The following is an 18,537-nucleotide window of genomic DNA, read 5'->3' as shown; positions in this document are numbered from 1 at the left end:
CCCAGCTGGCAACGCCTGGAAAAAGCAGTGGCCAGCTGTGGACCATGGGGTTGCAAGTAACAGCGGTACTTAGCCCTGCCTACCATTTTCCTAAGCAGAGAGAGTTTTTAGCTGGCTGGGTCCTGGTCTCTCACCCCAGTCTTTCTGGGAGCCCTCTCCTAGTGCTTCATCCCTTGGAAGAAGCAACTGCTGCCTTTCTTCTGCCACCAAGCTAGAGCACCAGGTTTCCACACCCTCCATGTCACCTGCTGCCCAGCAAGAGCATGGGGACGCTGCAGCTGCAGCCCGCTGTGCCCCAGCATGGCCTCTGCGGCTGCAGCACAGGCCAGCCCGGCCGAGCCGGCCACAAACAACAGTGCGGTGCTGCCGGACATCACGGTGCAGGGTATGGGGCCAGTGCAGGCTGTGCCAGCCCTGCAGGCAGTGAACCCTCCGAAGGCACCTCGGGGTGGTAGCAGTTTCCTCACCTGCAGTAGCAGTGTCTGCACGTCCACTGCAGGGAGGAGGTTGTTTTTCCTGGTCTTTGAGAAAGAGAGGTGAAAGGAGGTGAGCAGTAAATCAGTGCTGGCCCTGCCACTGCCCGGGGGGGACACGTGGACAGCAGAGGCGAGACACGCAGAGCTGAAGCGGCATTAAGAGCTCCCCACCTTCTGCAGATACACCACCTGTTCCTAGGATACTGGGTGGTTTTACATTTAATGAGCACGTAGCTTTGCACCTCTTCCCCTTGCATGAGCCGAGATGCTTTTCTGGGAAGTCCAACCGTCTCTCACGGCGGGGGCAGCCACTGTGCCGATCGCTCTCTCACGAGCCCCAGGCATCGATCCTGCCGCATTCAAAAAAAGAAACAGAGAAAGTCCCTGCAGCGTCCCCCCGGCTAGTTCTCCCGCTGTTGTGGCTTCCTGTTATTCCTGAACTCCCGGTATTTTTATGTTGTTGACTGTCTTCACACCCACTTTGAGAGTGATGAAGTCTCATCCCAGGGAAGTGGTGGCAGTGCCACTCTAGTAACAAAATCATTAAATCAATTGCCTTTCAGCAATGCCATCTCTAGTGAAATGTCACCGATACCTACAGTGTCATCTCCAGAGTCTGTAGCCTTTCATCAGTGATGTGGTTGTTAACAGAGGAGGTGGAGGAGGAGAACACCAGCACATGGCTGAGCTAGCCCCAGTGATGCACAGCCCATGAAAAAGGGAAAAAAGAGAAACCTTATCTTATGAAAAGGAGCAGACTTTCAATTGGTGGAAACCCAATACCTCACCTCCATCTATTAAGCAAGCAGGTGATAAAGCAATACAGACCTCAACTGATGTTTGCCCCATAAAATAAACCAAACAGTGTACGGCCCTAAAATGTATGTTTATATTGAAATAAGTCATCTAGTTATTTGCTTCTGAGACATGCGAATCAGGTTTGTTTTCACAACATGTTGAGCATCACATTATCATCAGAAAAACAGTAATAGAAAAGCCCATAAAAAGGACCTCCCTGGAGAACTATTAGATAACAGATTACCCTGCAGATAGCTGTGGAGAGATGCCCCAACGGGTCTTGTCTAATCAGCTGCTCTGCTGACAGAGGCGATGAAAAAACAGTGGATCTCAGCAGGGTACAAAATGCATGTGAATAATGTTGCCGCAAGGCTACTCCTGGCAATGTCCTCTGACTTTCCACTCAGATCAGCAGCAAGTGCTGCTGCAGAGTGGCCAGCCCAGAAAGAGTTAAACTGGACGGTCAGCTCCATAGCTGCTTGGACTGATGTGGAGAAGAAGGTGGTGGTGTCACCGGGAGAGCTCCACTCTGCAGCCCCAGGGTGCTTCTCCTCTGCTACTGCCTGCCCATGTGGCCTCGGGTGCATCACTTACTTACAATGAAATATAGACATGAATTGGGAGCATGACAGCCACTCTCCATCTGCTGTCCAGATGTCTAAAGTTTTCAGTGAACATTGACGTCTTAATCACATGGGCCATCTTAATTGCAGGAGCCCATCAAGATCCTGCACATTCCATCAGCTTTTGAAGCACTGCGATGGACCCACTAAGGCTTCTGTCAATGTCTTCCTCTTTGAGTGCTTCATCTCCACTTTAGGCATGAGCAAAATGAAGACAAGACATTGGAGGGAGCAAAGGTGTTTTGTCCACCGCACTTTGCTGACTACATGAGCACAAGCGATAGTGCTGGGGAGCCCTTTGGCCAAGGAGCAGCTGGCTCACTTTCCCTTAGGCTGCTTGGGGGCAGTTGTGCTTGTCCTCACCTGCGAGGTGTTTGTTTGCAGCATCACAGCGTTCACCAGCTGGGACATAAATCATGCAACAAAACCCTCTGCCACCCCAGGGGCTTCTCATAACATCCGCTCGCAGCTGTCTTTTTATCTCCCGAGTCCTTCTCATCCCAGATCATTTCAGGCATTGCCCTCTTCTCTGCCCCCAGCCACCTGCCAAGAGGCAGTAAGTCCCTCGGTTGCAGGGCCATGCCCCGGCTTCCTGCAAACCCATGCTGGGGAGAGGTTGTCAAAGGTTCACAGGCACACGCCTGTGCTGGAGATAAGCAGGATCAAGCATCCAGGACTTGCTGAGCTGGTCTGCAACACTCAGCTGCTTTACCATTTACTTCTGTGGCCATGCAAGTGCTTGTGTAGATACAGAGATCTGATGTTACTTCCCATAGTCTATAATTCCTCTGGACTGAGGGAAGCGCCTGCCTCCTATAGCAGCTGTTCTGTCTTACAGAGCACCTTGCTCACAGGAGCTACCTCTGAAAGGCCACCGGCACCAGGACTAGTCCCGCTTTGCGCAGAAGGGATGAAATTTTGCCCACTGATTTCTCATTTGCATGTGCTAGGACTCTGCTCTTTAGCGTCAGGAATAGTCTGAGTAAGTCTAGAAACCCGTAGCAGCTCCAGGAAGTACAAAAAGCTATTTTTGCCTGTACCTTTATCCTCCTTATATTTTCTCCACTTTATTGCTAAAGTCTGGCTTCTTTTTGTGCTCGGAGAAAGGCAGCCCAGTGCTGAGGAGAGTCAGTTTTACTGGGCTTGGAGTATTGCTGCTCCACCAAAGGTTTTTGCTGTGGGACTTTGCGTGGATAAAAGGATAATTTCTCATCCGTAAGAGAGAGATCAACTACTGCTGAAGCAGCCTAAAGCCTACCTGGGCAGAGACAGCAAGCCCCTAAATCCACATTCAAAGCTTTGGGGAAGACCCTGATCTCAGGCTTCTGCTCTTCTGTTTGTGGTCACATAGCTATTGCATGCATGCCTTACCTGTCTTTTGCTCTGACCACTTTCTTTTCCTAGCTTCCTAAAGTTTACAAAGTTGCCTTCGCATTCCCCTACACTGGCTGTCATTGCCCCAGCGAGCTAGCCAAACACAGCAGAAACGAACTCAGCTTTCCAAAGGGTAAAACTTGAAGCAGCACAAGCAGGATCTCACACCTGCTTTGGGAGGGAGATGCATGGCAACAAAAGGCTGGGATTTCAAATGCTCACATTTTACCACAACTGCCGCATGCCATTTAGCCTGCCCGGTTAACGCATCTCCACTGCTGCTCTCTGTACTTGTGGTCCGATAGCAATTCCCAACAGAATCACAAAAGCACTGTGGAGCCCCACCAGGGTGAAGAGTGAAATGAACTCCTGTTTGCAACAGAGAAGTGCTCCGAAAACAAATAACCAACATATCCAGGGTACCAGCCAATAAACAGCAATAACAATGTAACTTTATTTAGATTTAATTTGACATTTAGCACAGTAATAAGCACAGAAAGAAAGACGTACCAAAATACCAAACTCATAGCATATAAAATAATCAAATATATTTCATATTTAGTGAAATATTTCTACAACACATCAGTGGGACTGCCCTGGGCAGCCCAACCCTGTAAATTATATATATATATAGCTGTGTTATATAAAATACTGTATGTAGAGAAAGCACTGAAACTTATCACCAAAATAGAAAATAGCTCAAAATACAGATAGTTCAGATTTGCTACTCATACCCAATACTGAAAAGAGGTTCAAACCCACTGCAGGAGATAAAGCTCCAGCTTAGATGCCATGGCAGGCATGAGATGGCATTACTGGGCACGGACTGGCTAAAGCTGGCAGGAGCCTGGCTCGCGGGACAGGCTCCAGACCCGAGCTGATGGCCACGAGATGACAAGAGTTACTGGTCCTCGTCCAGGACTGTCAAGACATTTCCTAAGTGGAAATGCCAGTGCCGATGTCGGTGCTTGCGGCTGACGCTACACTCCACGGGATGCCTGGGCGAGCGGTGCATTAATGTCTGCAGGGAGGCTTAAGCACATGAGTGACCGCTTGGGTCCCGTTGGAGACCCCGCAGCCCAGCTGAGCCATGCTGCAGCCTGCACCTGCCTGGGGCCAAAGGGCTTTTGCTAAGTAAGAGCTGCCGGAGCAGCACTCCCGCTCCTGCGGCGCACAGCTGGCCCTCGCGGGTCCGGCTGCAGCGGGACTGGCCATCAGCAGATGCACATCATCACAAGGGTATTATTCTGAATTTTAAAGATGCCTCTTCAGCAGATGACAGGAATTAATTCCCATTAGCTATTAAAAATCTAGAAAGCTGCTTTTGTACAAGGCCAGGCTCCCCCAAGCAATACCGTACATTTGTTCTGGTCTGCAAGCGAGCAGCACATGAAGTAGCAACCCTGCTGCTACAGGACAGTAACACCGAATGAAATGTTTGTCCTGGCAAAAACTTCCACCTGCCCTGAGGGTGGTCAAGGTTAGTGTTGTACTTAAGATCCCAGGCAATTTGTAAATAGATATAAAAATATGGCGTTTCTGGCAGCAACACTAAAGTCCGGCTGGAGTCGTCAGCCCGCACCAGCACATAGGCTGGGTGCTGCTGGTGCTTCAGGCTGGGTGCTGGGTAGGCAGGTGGAGGCACCAGTCCTGGTGGCAGGGGAGAACCACAGGCACGTTGGGGCCATTTGGTTCCTGATATACCGATGAGGCTCTGTATCTGCTGCTTTCCAGACAACGTACTTTTGTGCTTGTTTGTTGCTTTTTGGCTCAATACAATGATTAATTTTCCTGACTACTCCCACTAGGAATGCAGCCGAGACCTGCCTGGAGGATCCCTCCTCGGGGGGTTTCAAGCCCCAGCGAGGCAGCGCCACGATGGGCTGCCCCGGTGCTGGCGCCAGCCCCACGGTGAGCTGAGGGCTGCGGGAGATCACCCCAGGAGCCCTCCCAAATCCTGTTTCTGTGCTTCTGCCAAGCCACTGCAGAGAAGCCTATAACCCATTAATAATTCTGTAATTGCTCTTTCTCATCAAGCCAGCAGTTGCATCCCTAATTACATGGCAACAATACTATGCTAACAGGATGAGCTATAATTCCTAGGTGGTATTAGCATTGTTATTTTACTCTGAGTAACTTCCTGGTAATGGCCATTTGAATGTGGCAATATCAATTAGGTGAATATAAATGCTTAGCCCCTGGAAAAATCATTAATAAAAATTTCATTCTGATAGCCTCTAATCACAACTAAATACAATTACTCATACGAGGCCACTATAAAAAGTATTTTTCTCATCAGAAGAAATTCATAAGGTTTTCCCAACTGTTTGTAATAAAGAGGACACTATATAGAAAAGTCCAGAAAATAAGCACACATTTGTTTCTCAAAACCCATAGATAAACATGAGAATATCTCTAAATTACTGGCTACTGAACAGGACTTCATTTAGCTCTACTCAAGCTGTAGCCTAGTATAAAGGTTTTCAAAGCAGCGCACTGCTGTTTCATCTGGAACAGCTGCACAGGAATTCTTTCATGTCAAGCTCTTGTGCGGGGACGGTGTTTCAATTTCTCTTTATGCCTCTGAACTGCTGAAACAGGAAGGAAAAGACATTCAATAAAACAGGCATTTTTCATGGGTGGGGGGGAGGGAAGCAGCAAAATTTGGCCTTGAATGCAGTACCAAGAAACAATCATCACTGCAGTGGCGACAGAACTACACTATGCCTCTTGCATCCCTATTTCAAAGGAGACAGGGAAAACATCCTGTGGTTTTGCACTGCAGCATGGTCCCCCCGCGGAGCCGTACCGGGCACTCCCTGGGCTCATGGGCTGGCAGCAGCCATGACCAGCGGCTGTCCTGGGCATGGAGCGGGTCAGTGCCCTGGGCACACAGCGGGTGCACGTGTGCTCTTGTCCTGACGCCCTGCGCTAGTGCGTACACCCCTCGTACTCCCCAGGGAGCACAAATACAATTACCTGAGGAAGGTCTGCTCCTTCCCTGCTCCCACCCAGGCTCCTCGACCTTGGTGGTGCCCAGCACAGCAGGCTTGACCTGCACAGGGGCTGCAGGATGTCCAACATGACTGTGGCTGTTCATGACAGGCAGCTAAAGAAGGTGCTGCCCTACCTCATTTGCCAAAGACGCTTTCTTATGGAGCGAGCAAACATTTTTTAGATGGCTGTGTCCACAGTGTTCATCACTGAGCAACCGCAAGCGCTGTCTGCGAAGTGGGAGAGGCACATAAGTGCAAATCCCACTTCCAGGCACCTATCACCTGCCGGTTTCATAAGTCAGAGGCAGGAGCCAGTGATACATCTCTTTTTCACAGTGCTCAGTGAGGAGGAGCCCCATGCAGTGCCTGGAAGGAGGGGGATTGCCCTGCCTGCTGCCTGCCTGCAGAGCCAGCCGCACAAGCTACACACGTTTAGAAGGTACCAAAGCAGACAGCACAGATTTCTCTTTCTATAGGGAGATAAGGTTGAAAAAGTCCAGGACATCAGGAGCAGCTGGCAGGAGGGCAGCCAGCGAAACGTGGGGAGAAGCGGCAACACCGTTATCTCCAGCCAGGATCTCTCTCTCCTGTACTTTGCAAAATATCCATGTGGGTTTATTTGCCTTGCTTCGTAAATATTTTCCAGAAGAAGGTTTGTTTGGGAACACTCTCAAAGCAATGCTCAAGGAGTCTTCCAAGTGACCTCCAAAAACTACATTTCCTAAGGCATTGCCCTGTGCGTGTCTTTTCCGACACCCCCACTGCTGTACAATGCTTACTGGAAAAAAAAGCAGTAAAAGCTGAAGGCGGCTGCTGAAAAAGCCAGGCATTCTTCTTCAAAACTCAATGAGCTGATGAAAACAATTTCTGCCAGTGCCGGTGAGCTCTCGCTCACCTGCAACAAGGGTCTGGGGGCTCCTGCCAGGGAGCACTGCCATCAGGCTCAGCAGTGCACACGCAGCTCACCTCCCCAGCCAACTTACTGCTCTCCTGCCACAGCGCTGCCGCTGCTTACAAACGGGATTTCTTCCCTGTCCGTCTTCCCGAGAACAAGATGGTGCTTCTCCATGTTTATGACACACTGTAGAGAATAAATGCCTTTAGGTAAGAGAGAAAACTGCAATTCACAGCGGTCCCAGCTCCCCCAGCAGCGGGTAAAAGCCCTGCTGGAAAACCCCTACCTTCAGAGATTTCAGTGTCTGCAGCCCAAAGGAGAAGGGTTTCTCGTTGTCTTCTGAAAAATAGGAACATTCAGATTTATAGATTAAAAAATGTTCTCCCGAGCTTTTTGTCAGTGACTCCATCCTTCCTTCACAGCTGTTCTGCTAAATAAAACCCTGTTTATAAAGGGACTGAGTTACTCCAGAGGGGAACATGATCAAGCGAGGGCAGGCAGATGCGCATGCAGGGAGATACAGTGGTCGCTCCATCGGCACAGCAGAGCGTGAGCCTGGTGCCGCCAGCACAGCCCTGCTGAACGCATCCTCTCTCCCTCCCTCCCTCCGAAGGGCCAAACAGGGACTTTTTCTGCAGAAAAGCAGTATTTCTGTTTTAATTTTAACATGTTTTTGAAGCTTCATTTTTCCCCCTGGCATAAGAGAGAGTAGAGCCCCAGCCCGTACCCGGAGGACCAGAGGAGCACACACACACTCACCCACGACGAGGGCAGTGCACTCCACAGGGACCGCTCCCACTGTGAGGGCCAGGTGCTCGATCTGGCCGATCGCCCTCACCTTGTATGGCAATGAAACCATCTCGTCGTCACCAGGGAGTGCTTTGAGATGCTCCTTTAACCTGTGCATTGAAAACAATTCTGACATGAAACAGCCATGGTTCAGCTGCTCCGGCAAAGAGCAAACAGCATTTGGAGGATACTTACATCTGAAGTGCTCTTAGCTTGCTTGTATTACTGTACCGTTATTGGAAAGCTGCATTCTTGGCAGGTTTTCTGTGATGCTCTGCATACAGCCAGCAGCCTACACCCATGTCAGACCATAGCACAACCCACGATGCAGCCCTGGGGTCACATCAGCCCTTGCTCCAAGCAGAGCTTCTTACTGGATTTTGCTTTTTACCTGAGGAATCTTTTTTCCTGCATTTCCTCAAGACTTGGGGAAGCTGCTGATCTAAAATTGCTTCTAATGCAGTGTGGGTATAAGGAAGGGATACTCCACTCCAGCTCCCACCAGTGGAGCCGGTGACACTGTGTCCCCATGCCTCACACCCGGCGCAGTGCGCCCGATCCATGCTTGTCAGCAGGTGCTGCTGCTGGGTTTATTCAGAGGAAACGGGGACAGATCAATCACGTTCAGCCCAAGAAAAGGAAAAAAGAGCGTCAGGGATATCTCAGGTACAGTCGTTTCTTCTATCTACGCCTCATGAACTAGTCTGACAACACTGATTATTTAGCTTCAGTTTCTCTTTTAAACTGAGAATCTAATAGAAAGGCAATTCAAGGTGGTGATTTCTCTCTCGGGTAAAAGCTGTATTGCTTTTTGGTATTAGAGGTACCTTTCTGCTGAGCTGCATTGCAGCAGTGCCTGTATGTGTGTCTGTCCCTCTGTCCTGGGGGGACAAGCCCCCCTCAGAGGCAGAGGCCCTGGGACTGAGGTGGGGATTGCCCATGCCATTTAGCGCAGGTACAAGGACCAGGAGAGGTAGCAGACAGAAGGAGCTGGGTCCCCTCTGCTACTTCCCTTAGGGACTGGCCTTAAAAAGCAGTGGGAACATATCAAGCAGAAGTTTATGAGCTCCTTGGACCTGAGCTGGCTTTACTCTGGCCCAAGACAGGTTGGAGTGGCTTTTTTGGGTGCAGTCAACTCCAATGGTCTCTCTGCCCACTCAATGGAAGACATGTGGTCTTTGGCTGTGGTCTTTGTTTCCCCCCATTTGTCCCCACTGCAGGGTGCAGGGTGTGGGGTTGGAGCCAGGACCTGAACAGAGCCGAGATACGGCTGGAGATGGCTCCTTGACCCATATGGTTTTCCCAGGCGTGACCAGGGCTGCAGAGAGGCTGCAGGGGGGGACAGAATAAAGCCACCTTCAAGGAAGCGCTTCATCACAGCTGAGACTGACCCAAGGACAGACGGATAGCACATGGGCAATGCGTGGCTGAAAGATGACCAGGACACTGCAGGGGGATGAGGAGAACCACTGATGCATGAGGCGGTGACACATTGTGGAGTTAGGTTTGAAAGTAGAAGGTCCCCAGCAGTGTGCAGTGACCAGAGCTGCTCGCCTAACAGCTGCACCTCCACCTCCACAGGGGATTTCTTATGCTGCAGCAACCTGCGAGCTAACCCCTCCGCTTCCCGCAGAGGCAAGGGGAAGAGCTTGAATGGCAGCATTACAAGATGCAAAAAGATTTTAGAAAAGAAGGAAGGAATTGAGCCTGTGCCTCAGGCACACACACACCTCTTTTAGGCCCTGAGCCCCCAGAGACCACAGCAGCAGGGCCTGTCCCCAGAGCCGCTCAGCCTCAACTGCAGGCAGCAGCACCCGGCGAAGCACACTGCGGGGCCCCTCCTGCCCCGGCAGGAAGAAGAGCAAAATTGCCTAGCATACCTCTTCCCTGCAGCTTTCCAGGGCTGGATTTAAACAAAACTTGTGCTTTATCGTGGCCACACGCGCTGGACTGCTTTGAAGTAAAACATCCTGGAGCGGTGCCTGTTGTCGCACAGGACCTACCACAGCGACGGCAGAGCCAGCCAGGCATCAAAGCCCTGGTTTTAACCCATTTTGTTAATCTGGCTTTAGCTTCTGTCCCTGCAAACACAAACAGTAAAGGATCTGCAGGAAGCTGCCTGCAAGGCAGCCCTGCCCGCTGCACGCCTCGGCTGGCAGCGCGTGCAGGACAGGGTGTCGCTCTGGCCACGCTGTCTGCCTGCACACAACATGGCTCCTGCACGCCCCGGTGTCCGCGGGGTCCTGCCTAGCAGGAACCAAAGCACGGTCATTGCTGATGAGTAACGCTGGGGAGGGACATGGGCCTTTTAACTGCAGCTGTCTGGCTGATGGTTACAAAAATGGTCTCGCTCAAATCAGGAGGGAATCCCCATAACCTGAGAGCAGAAACTGGCTCTAACCTATTTCTTAAGTGCTCTTTGAAAGGTGGGACTGCTGAAGCAGACTGATGTTGCAAAAACTACGCAGGACACACATGAGTAACACAGAGAGCAGATGAACTGTCACAGAGCATTGCTGTGCAACTTGGACGTGTTGAGCAGCCAATACACCGTCTTGCAAGATGAGACCCCTCCAAATGCACTGTTATCATCTGTAAGCTAGGCTGAGCAGCTCCACAGTTTGTGACAAGTTTGTACTAAGTGCAGCCACCTTCCAGCCACTAAACACTGTTGTGCAAATAAGTAATTACTGTCTGGACAGAAAACAGGCACCATTCATTCAGGGCTATGCAGTAGTGCTTGGGGAGCAACTGCAATTGGTTTTTGTGTAATCACTGCAAGTCGGTTTTAAAAAGCAATGACTCCATGGGAATAAAGTGCCAAAATCTTGATATCCTGTGAGTTGATGCCTGATCCTGCTCCTCGGAGATCAGCGGGAGGTTTTGCTGCGAATAGCTGGCAGTCAGCTCTCTAACACTGCGTAAATACGTTTCCTTTCCCTTCAACTGGGAGAAATTTGTTACTGGGAGCCGCATCAGACACCAAATTTCAAGCACATGCATGTACACAAGTGCACAGCTGCTTTACACCCCATGCTGGGGCCAGCAGTGCTGCAGCTGCCAGCAGAAGCATGCTCAGCAGCCAGGTCCCTGCAGGGCTGACCCAGCCCCACACCTGCCCCGGGGACAGGGGTGTCCCCCCAGGGACACCCGAGGGCTGGGGTGGGTTTCAGCTATTTCACAAGGCACTGAATGACAAACAGGCAGGCACTGAAAAAATACAAATGCATCCAGCCCTCTGAAGGGATGTACTCAGAGGTGAATAGGTTGGTACAGGTGGCTTTTGATTTCAGCTCCCTGCAAGGACGTTTAAGAATAAGCCAGGATTTGGTTTTCACGGGAGGCTCAGGGGCTTGCCCAGGCACAGCCCAAAGCACTCCCTTCCAGAATGGCCATCGCTGGCGTGAGCGAAGCCCCAGCCCTGGGAGCACTGCCTGTGCTGCCAGGTGCCACAAGTTCCCACAAAACAGAAATCCAGCAGATATTTACCCTAGTCTGTCCAGGCAGGCAGATGACATGAGGTTGTGCTGCGAGCCAGTGTCCACCACGGCCTTCAGCTCCTTCCCCGCGCACTGCAAGAGCAAGCAGAGATGGGAGACGATGCGTGGGATGGGGGATGAGCACAGGGTGTCCGGGGTCTCTGCTCCACACACACCAGTCCCCACTGAAATGCCAACACCTCCCTGCGCCAGCCCATCCCTGCTCCACCGCACACTCAGTGCCTGCAGGGTATCGCCTCGTCCACCCCAGGCACCCGAGTTGGCTCTTGAGCTGCTTTTTGAATAAGGTGGTGCTACTGAACGATGTGGTGCTGGGTCCTGAGCCCTTCCTGGCAGCATTTGCCCCTGCAGAGAGCAGAAGGGGCAGCCCCAGGCGGGAGGGGATATTGTGGAGAGCGGAAAATACAAAAGAGAGTCAGGGTAAGGAGGAGAAATGTGAAATTACGCTCAGGGAAAGAAAAAAGGGATGGGGATGGCACTTGAGGAAAACAAATAGGCTGTGAGCACAGGGATTTGCCATGATTCATTACTCCGCAGCATTTCAGCATGCTGCTCCAGCCTGGCTACTCCCTCCACCCTGATGTCCAAGGGAAGACATCCATCAGACCAGTTTTCTCTGTGATACCCAGGTGGGCATCTGTGCCACAGCAGCCCTGAGCTGCAGAGGGAGAGCATTCCCACAGCTGTGACAGCCCCGGTGGAGTGCAACCCTAATCAGGAAACATGGAGAACAAGAGCATAGCTTGAGGCTGTCAGAAACAAAATTTGGGGGAAAAAAAACCCAGAAGGCTGGGGAGGGACTGTTACCTGGCAGCTCACCACTATAAGCTCCTCGTCCTCTGTTTTCCCTGAGCTGCCCAGTCTGGTTTGGTTCAGCTTGTTGGTCTGTGCTGAGATATCACTCTTTGGAGTCCAGCTGCCTCGGCTGCTTCGTAACTTTGATAGATTTGTCTCCATCAGGCGCTTCTGCAGGATATTGTGTGGTTGCTTTAAGAAAAAACACACACAGAAGAGCAAGGTGAAGTCAGAGGAAAGCCACAAAGTGCCCTGCATCACCAGCCTGCTTGTGGTGCCCATGGGCCAGTGCTGCTTTCATGGGAGGGGTGCCCTAAAGTCTCACTCTCCCTGATTCCCACACTACATGTACTCTTCCTAGCCTACATCTATTTGCTCTCCTGCCAGCTCTGGCTTACCTGGCTTTGACTAAAGAGAACTAGTCTGTATTGGCAAGGGAATAATCCTTTCAAAATATTAACCAGAATTTGGAGGGATGCCTTTCTTTTTCCAAACTCAAGTTCAAGATTTTATTTCATATAGGAATCAAAACAAGTCAGGCTTTTCCAAGCTGGTGCTTCAGCCGTAATTGCCTTCATCTGTTGATAAGGATATCAGAAATTCTGCAGTGATGTGAAAAGTTAAGAGGGAACAAATTACCTTTCCAATTACACACACCACCTACGTATGAAAAGGGTGTAGGGACTTACTGAATGAACACAGGTGCCTTCATTGAGCACTGGCATTGCTGGCATAGGAAATACTGTGTCCAGCCTCCACCTGTGGTGATGCTCTTTGCATGAATCAACCCAGAATTTAAGAAGCTGATTTGAGTGTCTGTGCATTAGCTCTTACAGGTGCGAATGAACAAGGCACAACTGCAAGAAGAGAGCTACAGATGGTGTCAATTGTCAGACCTGGGCTGGCCTTTAGATGAGAATTTGGTCTAAAATTGCCTTGCTTCTCTCTTCCCTCCGCATTTGTATTTAGCTGCTAAGGGTGAGTAAATGGGACCAATCCTGGGTGCCATGCCTTGGGAGGGAAAGGAGAGGGGGGAAGAGGTAAGATCATCTGAGGTAGGTATTCTCCTGGGAATCCCCAGCGCTTTGTATGGCGGCTTCTCGCTTTCTCTGTCATTTCCATTTGCTCTGCAAGAAGCATGTTGCCTCTCAAAATCTCTTCCAACTGCTTTCCCAAAAGCCTTTTTATGTTTAATGTTCATCACGGATGGATGCACATACTCTGCTGGAGGTGAAATGATTCTGCTTGATTATCTGCTCATTTCTCTGCCTAACTAATCTCCCCCCCCCTCCCCATTACTGCCCTTTCCTTCTGATTTTAATTTGTCCACAGTGAGACCTTCTTACTGGCTTATTCCAGAATTTTTGTGTTCATATGAAATATGCCGGTGTGTCTGCAGAGACATCTAAACCAACAAACCTCCTCAACCTGAGGGAATTTCAATGGAATCAGGATAACTTTGAAAACCTCGGGCCGTGGTTCCCTGAGTGGGTCAGCGTGCACTCTTGTCTTTAAAATAATCTGTGCAGCATGTTAAATAACAGCACTTACAAAATGCTAATGCAACTTAGCATCATCCTAAAATAACTGCAACTGTGCTAGTGCTTCAGATCCTGCTGTCGGCATAACACGGGCGGTTAAACTGGACCTGACTGATGAGATCGGGTAGATGCAGCCAACACCAGTGATAACCAGGACACATAATCTCCTTTTTTCCCCCCACTTTTGACTGTTCTTACTGCTGCATACAAGCTGCAACTTGAAAGGAAATAAAATTTCATTACCATTTTCAGTTGCAGGTGCTATGTCTGACCAGCATGCTAGAGAGCATCTCCTGTGTAAAGCCAGTAACATAGCCACGCTCCCAGCAGCGGGGAGAAATCAGTGCACTGTCTCCTTCATGCACAAAAAGTAACAAAGCCCCAGCACTGCTCTGGTGACCACTGCCTTCCCAATGAGACTGAACAGCAGAAACCAGTATTACTTAACTAGATTAAAGGCAGGCAGACTGGCTCCACTAGTAATGGACCCTGTGCTGAGGGATGAGCAAATCCGTTTGGAAGGGAGGGCTCCCGTACATGAGGCAGAAGCCATAGGTGCACAGTCAGCACTGTGATCACCTCCAAGGCTCCTCATCTGAGCAAAAGTGCAAGCCAGGGTTTGCTGACAGTGGATGGCACGTCCTTCTTACCCTTTATATTTGCCTGCAACTCAGGCACACATCTGCAGGACTAATTCTTCACATCATCTAAAGAAACCGAATGAGGTGATAGGAGACTGGAGTGAAGTTCCCAGCTGGCCAGAAGACAGCCTGTCGCACAGCAGTCACCTCCTCGCGCCCAGCCCCGCTCAGCTAGGACTGAGAGAAATTTCTGAATGGCATCACCCAGGACAGTCTGGGTGCTCTTCTGATCTGCCTGGCCTCAATCACATTCCCAAATACCTTTGAAAGAACAGGCTGGAGAAGAACAAGTCACCAGCACACTCATCATTGCTATTTTACCTGTCATCTACCCTTGATTTAAATGTAAATTTTTTTTACTACAAGTTCTCCTATGGATTGTTAACCAGTTACATATGTGGGTTTTCTCAGGCTGTGGTTTTATGACTCCTATATGGGATCCATCACCGAAAGGAAAAAATCCAGCACCCAGCAAACACGAGTTACCACCACAAATGAGACTGTCTTTTGTTGATGCTTGCTTTTCTGAAAGGCGCGGCAAATCCTGCCTTTGGGGGGACAAATGTTGCTTACGTTGTGCTCCGATACAGAAATAATCTAGCAAGAGGGGGCTGCAAAGGTTCCCTGCAGCACCATCCTGTCTCAGGCTATTAATTAGTTTGCTTTAACTTGTATTTCCCTTGACTCTCGTGTGCAACAGAGTGAGGGATGTTAGTCACGGAGATGACTCAAGTGATGGATACATACTTGGTAAACAGATAATGTGCCAGGGGACATTTGAAAATGCACATTTTGCTGGAAAACTGCAAGCAGACCATGTCTGGGAGGGAAGGAGAGGAGGAAAACCTCCCCATGACAGCGATGGGGAAGGCAGCCATGTTCTCCCTCCAGCACGGGCCGGCCACACAGCCAGGACCAGTGTTTGAAATAACCCAGATTATCTGGTACTGTCTTTCTATGCATTGCACAAAACTGTTGAAAGTTTTATAAAAAAAATAAAATGTTACATACCATTGTGTAAGTTATTTCCTAGTATCATTCAGCACAACATGAATACAAACCAGGGTTTTCTTCATAAGATATCTCCCTTTCCATCCCTGAGACAGTAGAAACCTAAAAGAAGTGAGTGGAGACACCAGCTATCGCTGACCCTGTTTACCACTGTCTGTCAAAACCACAAATAATGCTGTCCAGTTTTGTTCCTCTCTATAAGCAAGCGCATCACTGCATCTTGCAGTATCCATCTCTCTGGCAGGTTTCCTGCTATTTGGCTTCTGGGGATAACAAGACCCATCAACAACAGTTTCACGCAGGTGGAGATGAAAGTCAGGGAAGATGCCAGCTCCTCCCCTCCCCAAACCCATCTCAGGAGGTTTGCCCTCTCTTCTGCACCTAGAAAGTAAAAAAAAAAAGGGAATTTTAACACACCAACAGAGCTCATCCCAAGAAATAATCAATTTCTCTCTCTTCTTTCCATCCTTCATCCAAATTCACCTCTTCTACCAGCAGCCTGTGCTTGGGTGCTGTCAGCCCCTCTCACAGGGGGATGAGGTGGGATAAGAGATGCCCCCTGCTCCCCTGTGCCCCCTGGGCGCTCAGGCAGCAGCCAGGTCTCTGATCAAGAAAATGCACATAACGTCAAAGTTTTTTGCATTTTAACCAAGACACAACAAACTCCGAGGAGTGCACAGTGGGAAAGTGGGGAAAACCGAAGGCACTGCAATTAACTGAAATGTTGCACCAGCTACAGGAGCAGGGGACAGAGCCACAGGGGCACCCAGAGCTGCACTGAGGACCCAGGGGCCCAGGGGAGGCTCTGAGGGCATTTTGGGGGGGAGAAAATGCCTTTTTTTTGTTGCTTATTACTATTTATAACTTTGTTTCCCAGCTTGTAAAGTGATGTGGGACTGTTTCAGGCAAAGCCCCTCCAAATGGGTCTGGCGGCTCTCGGGGTGAGGGTGAAGTGTCAGAGCACGAGGAGGAGCTGCCAACGGCCAAGTGAGGCAGGGGGTCACGGTTACGGTGTCAAGAAGCCCAAATCCCAGCTAACGACCATCTCATGCCAATTTTCTGGGCTTCGAGGAGGAGCCTAATAGTGAGGCATCAAAACAAAACCATTTCTGCTCTGTATATCCGGCCCTACATTTGCCAAATTCAATGTGTGCTATGCTATAGTTTGGTCTTATACTAGGCAAACAAAGTGGAATACATAAAGGGAGCAAGGAGCTAGAAGAGTTCAGTCCAACCCAGAATAATACACTGAAAAATATTAGAGGCTTAACATAGATAATTACAACAAGTATTTATCGAGCCTGCCTATACGGGGCATCACAGGAGAGATGCTTCAGGAGCCGAGTAACGGCACGCAAGCTGGGGGACGCCAGCACACCTGCCCCTGTGACCTGCTGCCACCTCGCTCTGCACAGCACCCCCTGCACTGCGGCCAAAAGGAAGGGGGTTTCTCCCCAAAATCAGAGTGGTCGCTGCCAGCTGTCACCCTGACAGACAGGGTCTGTCCTCACCACCTGTCCCCATCTCTGGGGAGCTTTTACCTCTTCTCTTCTCCTGCCAAGGCTGCTGGAAAACCCCTGCGGGAAACCCTGCATTAATAATGCCAGTCACATCAAGACCCCTTCTACCCACGTCACCACAGCTGTCACACAGCTTTAGACATGAAAATGTGCTGCTTTGTTAGGAGGTGTGCAGTTCTTCACAAGAAAGGCATGCAAACGCCCTGGGCAAAGACCCCTGATGCCCTGGGCCTCCTGACAGTGCAGCTCAACCTCTCTGGACCTGGACCTCTTGGTTCAGGGCCATGCCAAGTTGGAGTCCCACATTTTGGAGGCTCTTGGTGCTTCTCCAGTCTCTGAGATGCACAATCTCCTGCTCCTCCTGGGGACAACTCTTGTGACATCCAGGCAGCCACGGCACTGGGGAGACATGGTGGGTCCTCTTGAAGCGATGCTCACTACTGTCCCAGCCATGTGTGGTGTGACCATGGTGGTGCTGGCAGCATTGCTTCAGTTCAACATGACCCACTGCAACAACTCTGAAATTGATGGCATCTTCTCTGGGGCTGTGGGAATGGGCCTGAGCACGTGCCAGTGCTGTCGCTTTGGGGACTCCCCATATGTCCTATGGGGCAAGAGGCTGTGGCCAAAACAAGCTCTGGCCACACGTGCCCACTGTCCCATCACCCCTCGCTGTGGTGTGGGGACAAAGCGGTTTTGCAGTGGGGTGCCCCATACCAGCTCGGTTCTTACCCCATCCCTGGCCGGAGACCCACCACAGCCAGGGCAGCCGGGGCAGGCAGCGCACCTCTGCCACGCCGCACCTCCTTTTTGTCCTTGGAGGGGATCAGGAGCTGTGGACCTCCCCAGGGCTTTGGCACATCCCTGGAGAGAGCCCCCGCCACGCGGACCCTCCTCGCAGGGGACTGTGGGTGCAGCAGGGGTGATGCTGCGCAGGCACAGGAGCAGGGAAGAAACCTCCGGTGATGTTTCTGTGACTAGGGCCGTGGCTAGGAGCCCCATGCTCTTCCCCTGGCGCCAGGGCCAAACGTGGTCTTTGCTGCTGTGGGGACAAGGACTTCAGTGCTCAGTGCCCCTGGCTCCTGCTACCTGTTGCCTCTCTTGTCTGGGCAGAGCAGAAACCCATGCCATTAGGGTCTCAGCCCTGCACACTGTGGGTCGCTGAGCCATGACATGTTATTTAGATGCTGCAGATAATAGTAATAACACCACCATCACACTCTGAAAGGCAGTGTGTAGTTCCCTGACTGAGAGCTGCCGTTCAATGGTGACCAGGAAAGCTCCCTCCAAGCCTTTCCCTGGGCAGGAGCTTCACTCCCTACAACTGCAAAACATTTGGGATGTCAAAAAAATCACCTCCATGCGCACTGCAGAGAACAGTCAACTCATTCCACTTATCTCAGCCAGGCAGAGCCAAGCCTAACCCAGCTGAGGAGGAAGGCTGTGACAGAACAATATGACCCCACTAAAAATAAAAAGATTCACTTTTTTCAATGAACCTGTATCAAGCATTGAAAAAGGCAAATATTGTGTGTTACAAGGTGCAAGAATTTTGCAACAACTGGGCAAAAAAAGTAA

At 50.5% G+C, this 18,537-nt stretch overlaps 1 protein-coding gene across 5 annotated transcripts in view; it reads right to left on the bottom strand.

The window, feature by feature from the left end:
• Window positions 1-3,703: 3,703 nt before the first annotated feature.
• The window catches only part of NRIP3 (nuclear receptor interacting protein 3), a 28,334-nt gene continuing 13,500 nt past the window's right edge, over window positions 3,704-18,537 (bottom strand). For 3 of the 5 annotated variants that reach the window (XM_087745555.1, XM_087745559.1, XM_009461536.2), the window contains 6 exons: window positions 12,259-12,438; window positions 11,441-11,523; window positions 7,922-8,061; window positions 7,449-7,501; window positions 7,251-7,348; window positions 3,704-5,862 (listed from right to left, as the gene is read on the bottom strand). In XM_087745555.1, coding sequence (XP_087601681.1) covers window positions 5,847-5,862; window positions 7,251-7,348; window positions 7,449-7,501; window positions 7,922-8,061; window positions 11,441-11,523; window positions 12,259-12,438 — 570 coding nt within the window. In that variant the 3' untranslated portion in view covers window positions 3,704-5,846. Of the gene's footprint in view, window positions 5,863-7,233; window positions 7,349-7,448; window positions 7,502-7,921; window positions 8,062-11,440; window positions 11,524-12,258; window positions 12,439-18,537 lie in introns of all 5 variants that reach the window. The other 2 variants (XM_087745550.1, XM_087745543.1) reach the window with 2 other exon arrangements.

This window comes from Nipponia nippon, unplaced genomic scaffold, assembly GCF_047370975.1.
Source record: "Nipponia nippon isolate SJK-2023a ecotype South Korea unplaced genomic scaffold, ASM4737097v1 scaffold_10, whole genome shotgun sequence".
Lineage (NCBI taxonomy): Eukaryota > Metazoa > Chordata > Aves > Pelecaniformes > Threskiornithidae > Nipponia > Nipponia nippon.
The sequence above is the reverse complement of the archived record's forward strand: the minus strand, read 5'-3'. Positions and strand labels throughout refer to the sequence as shown.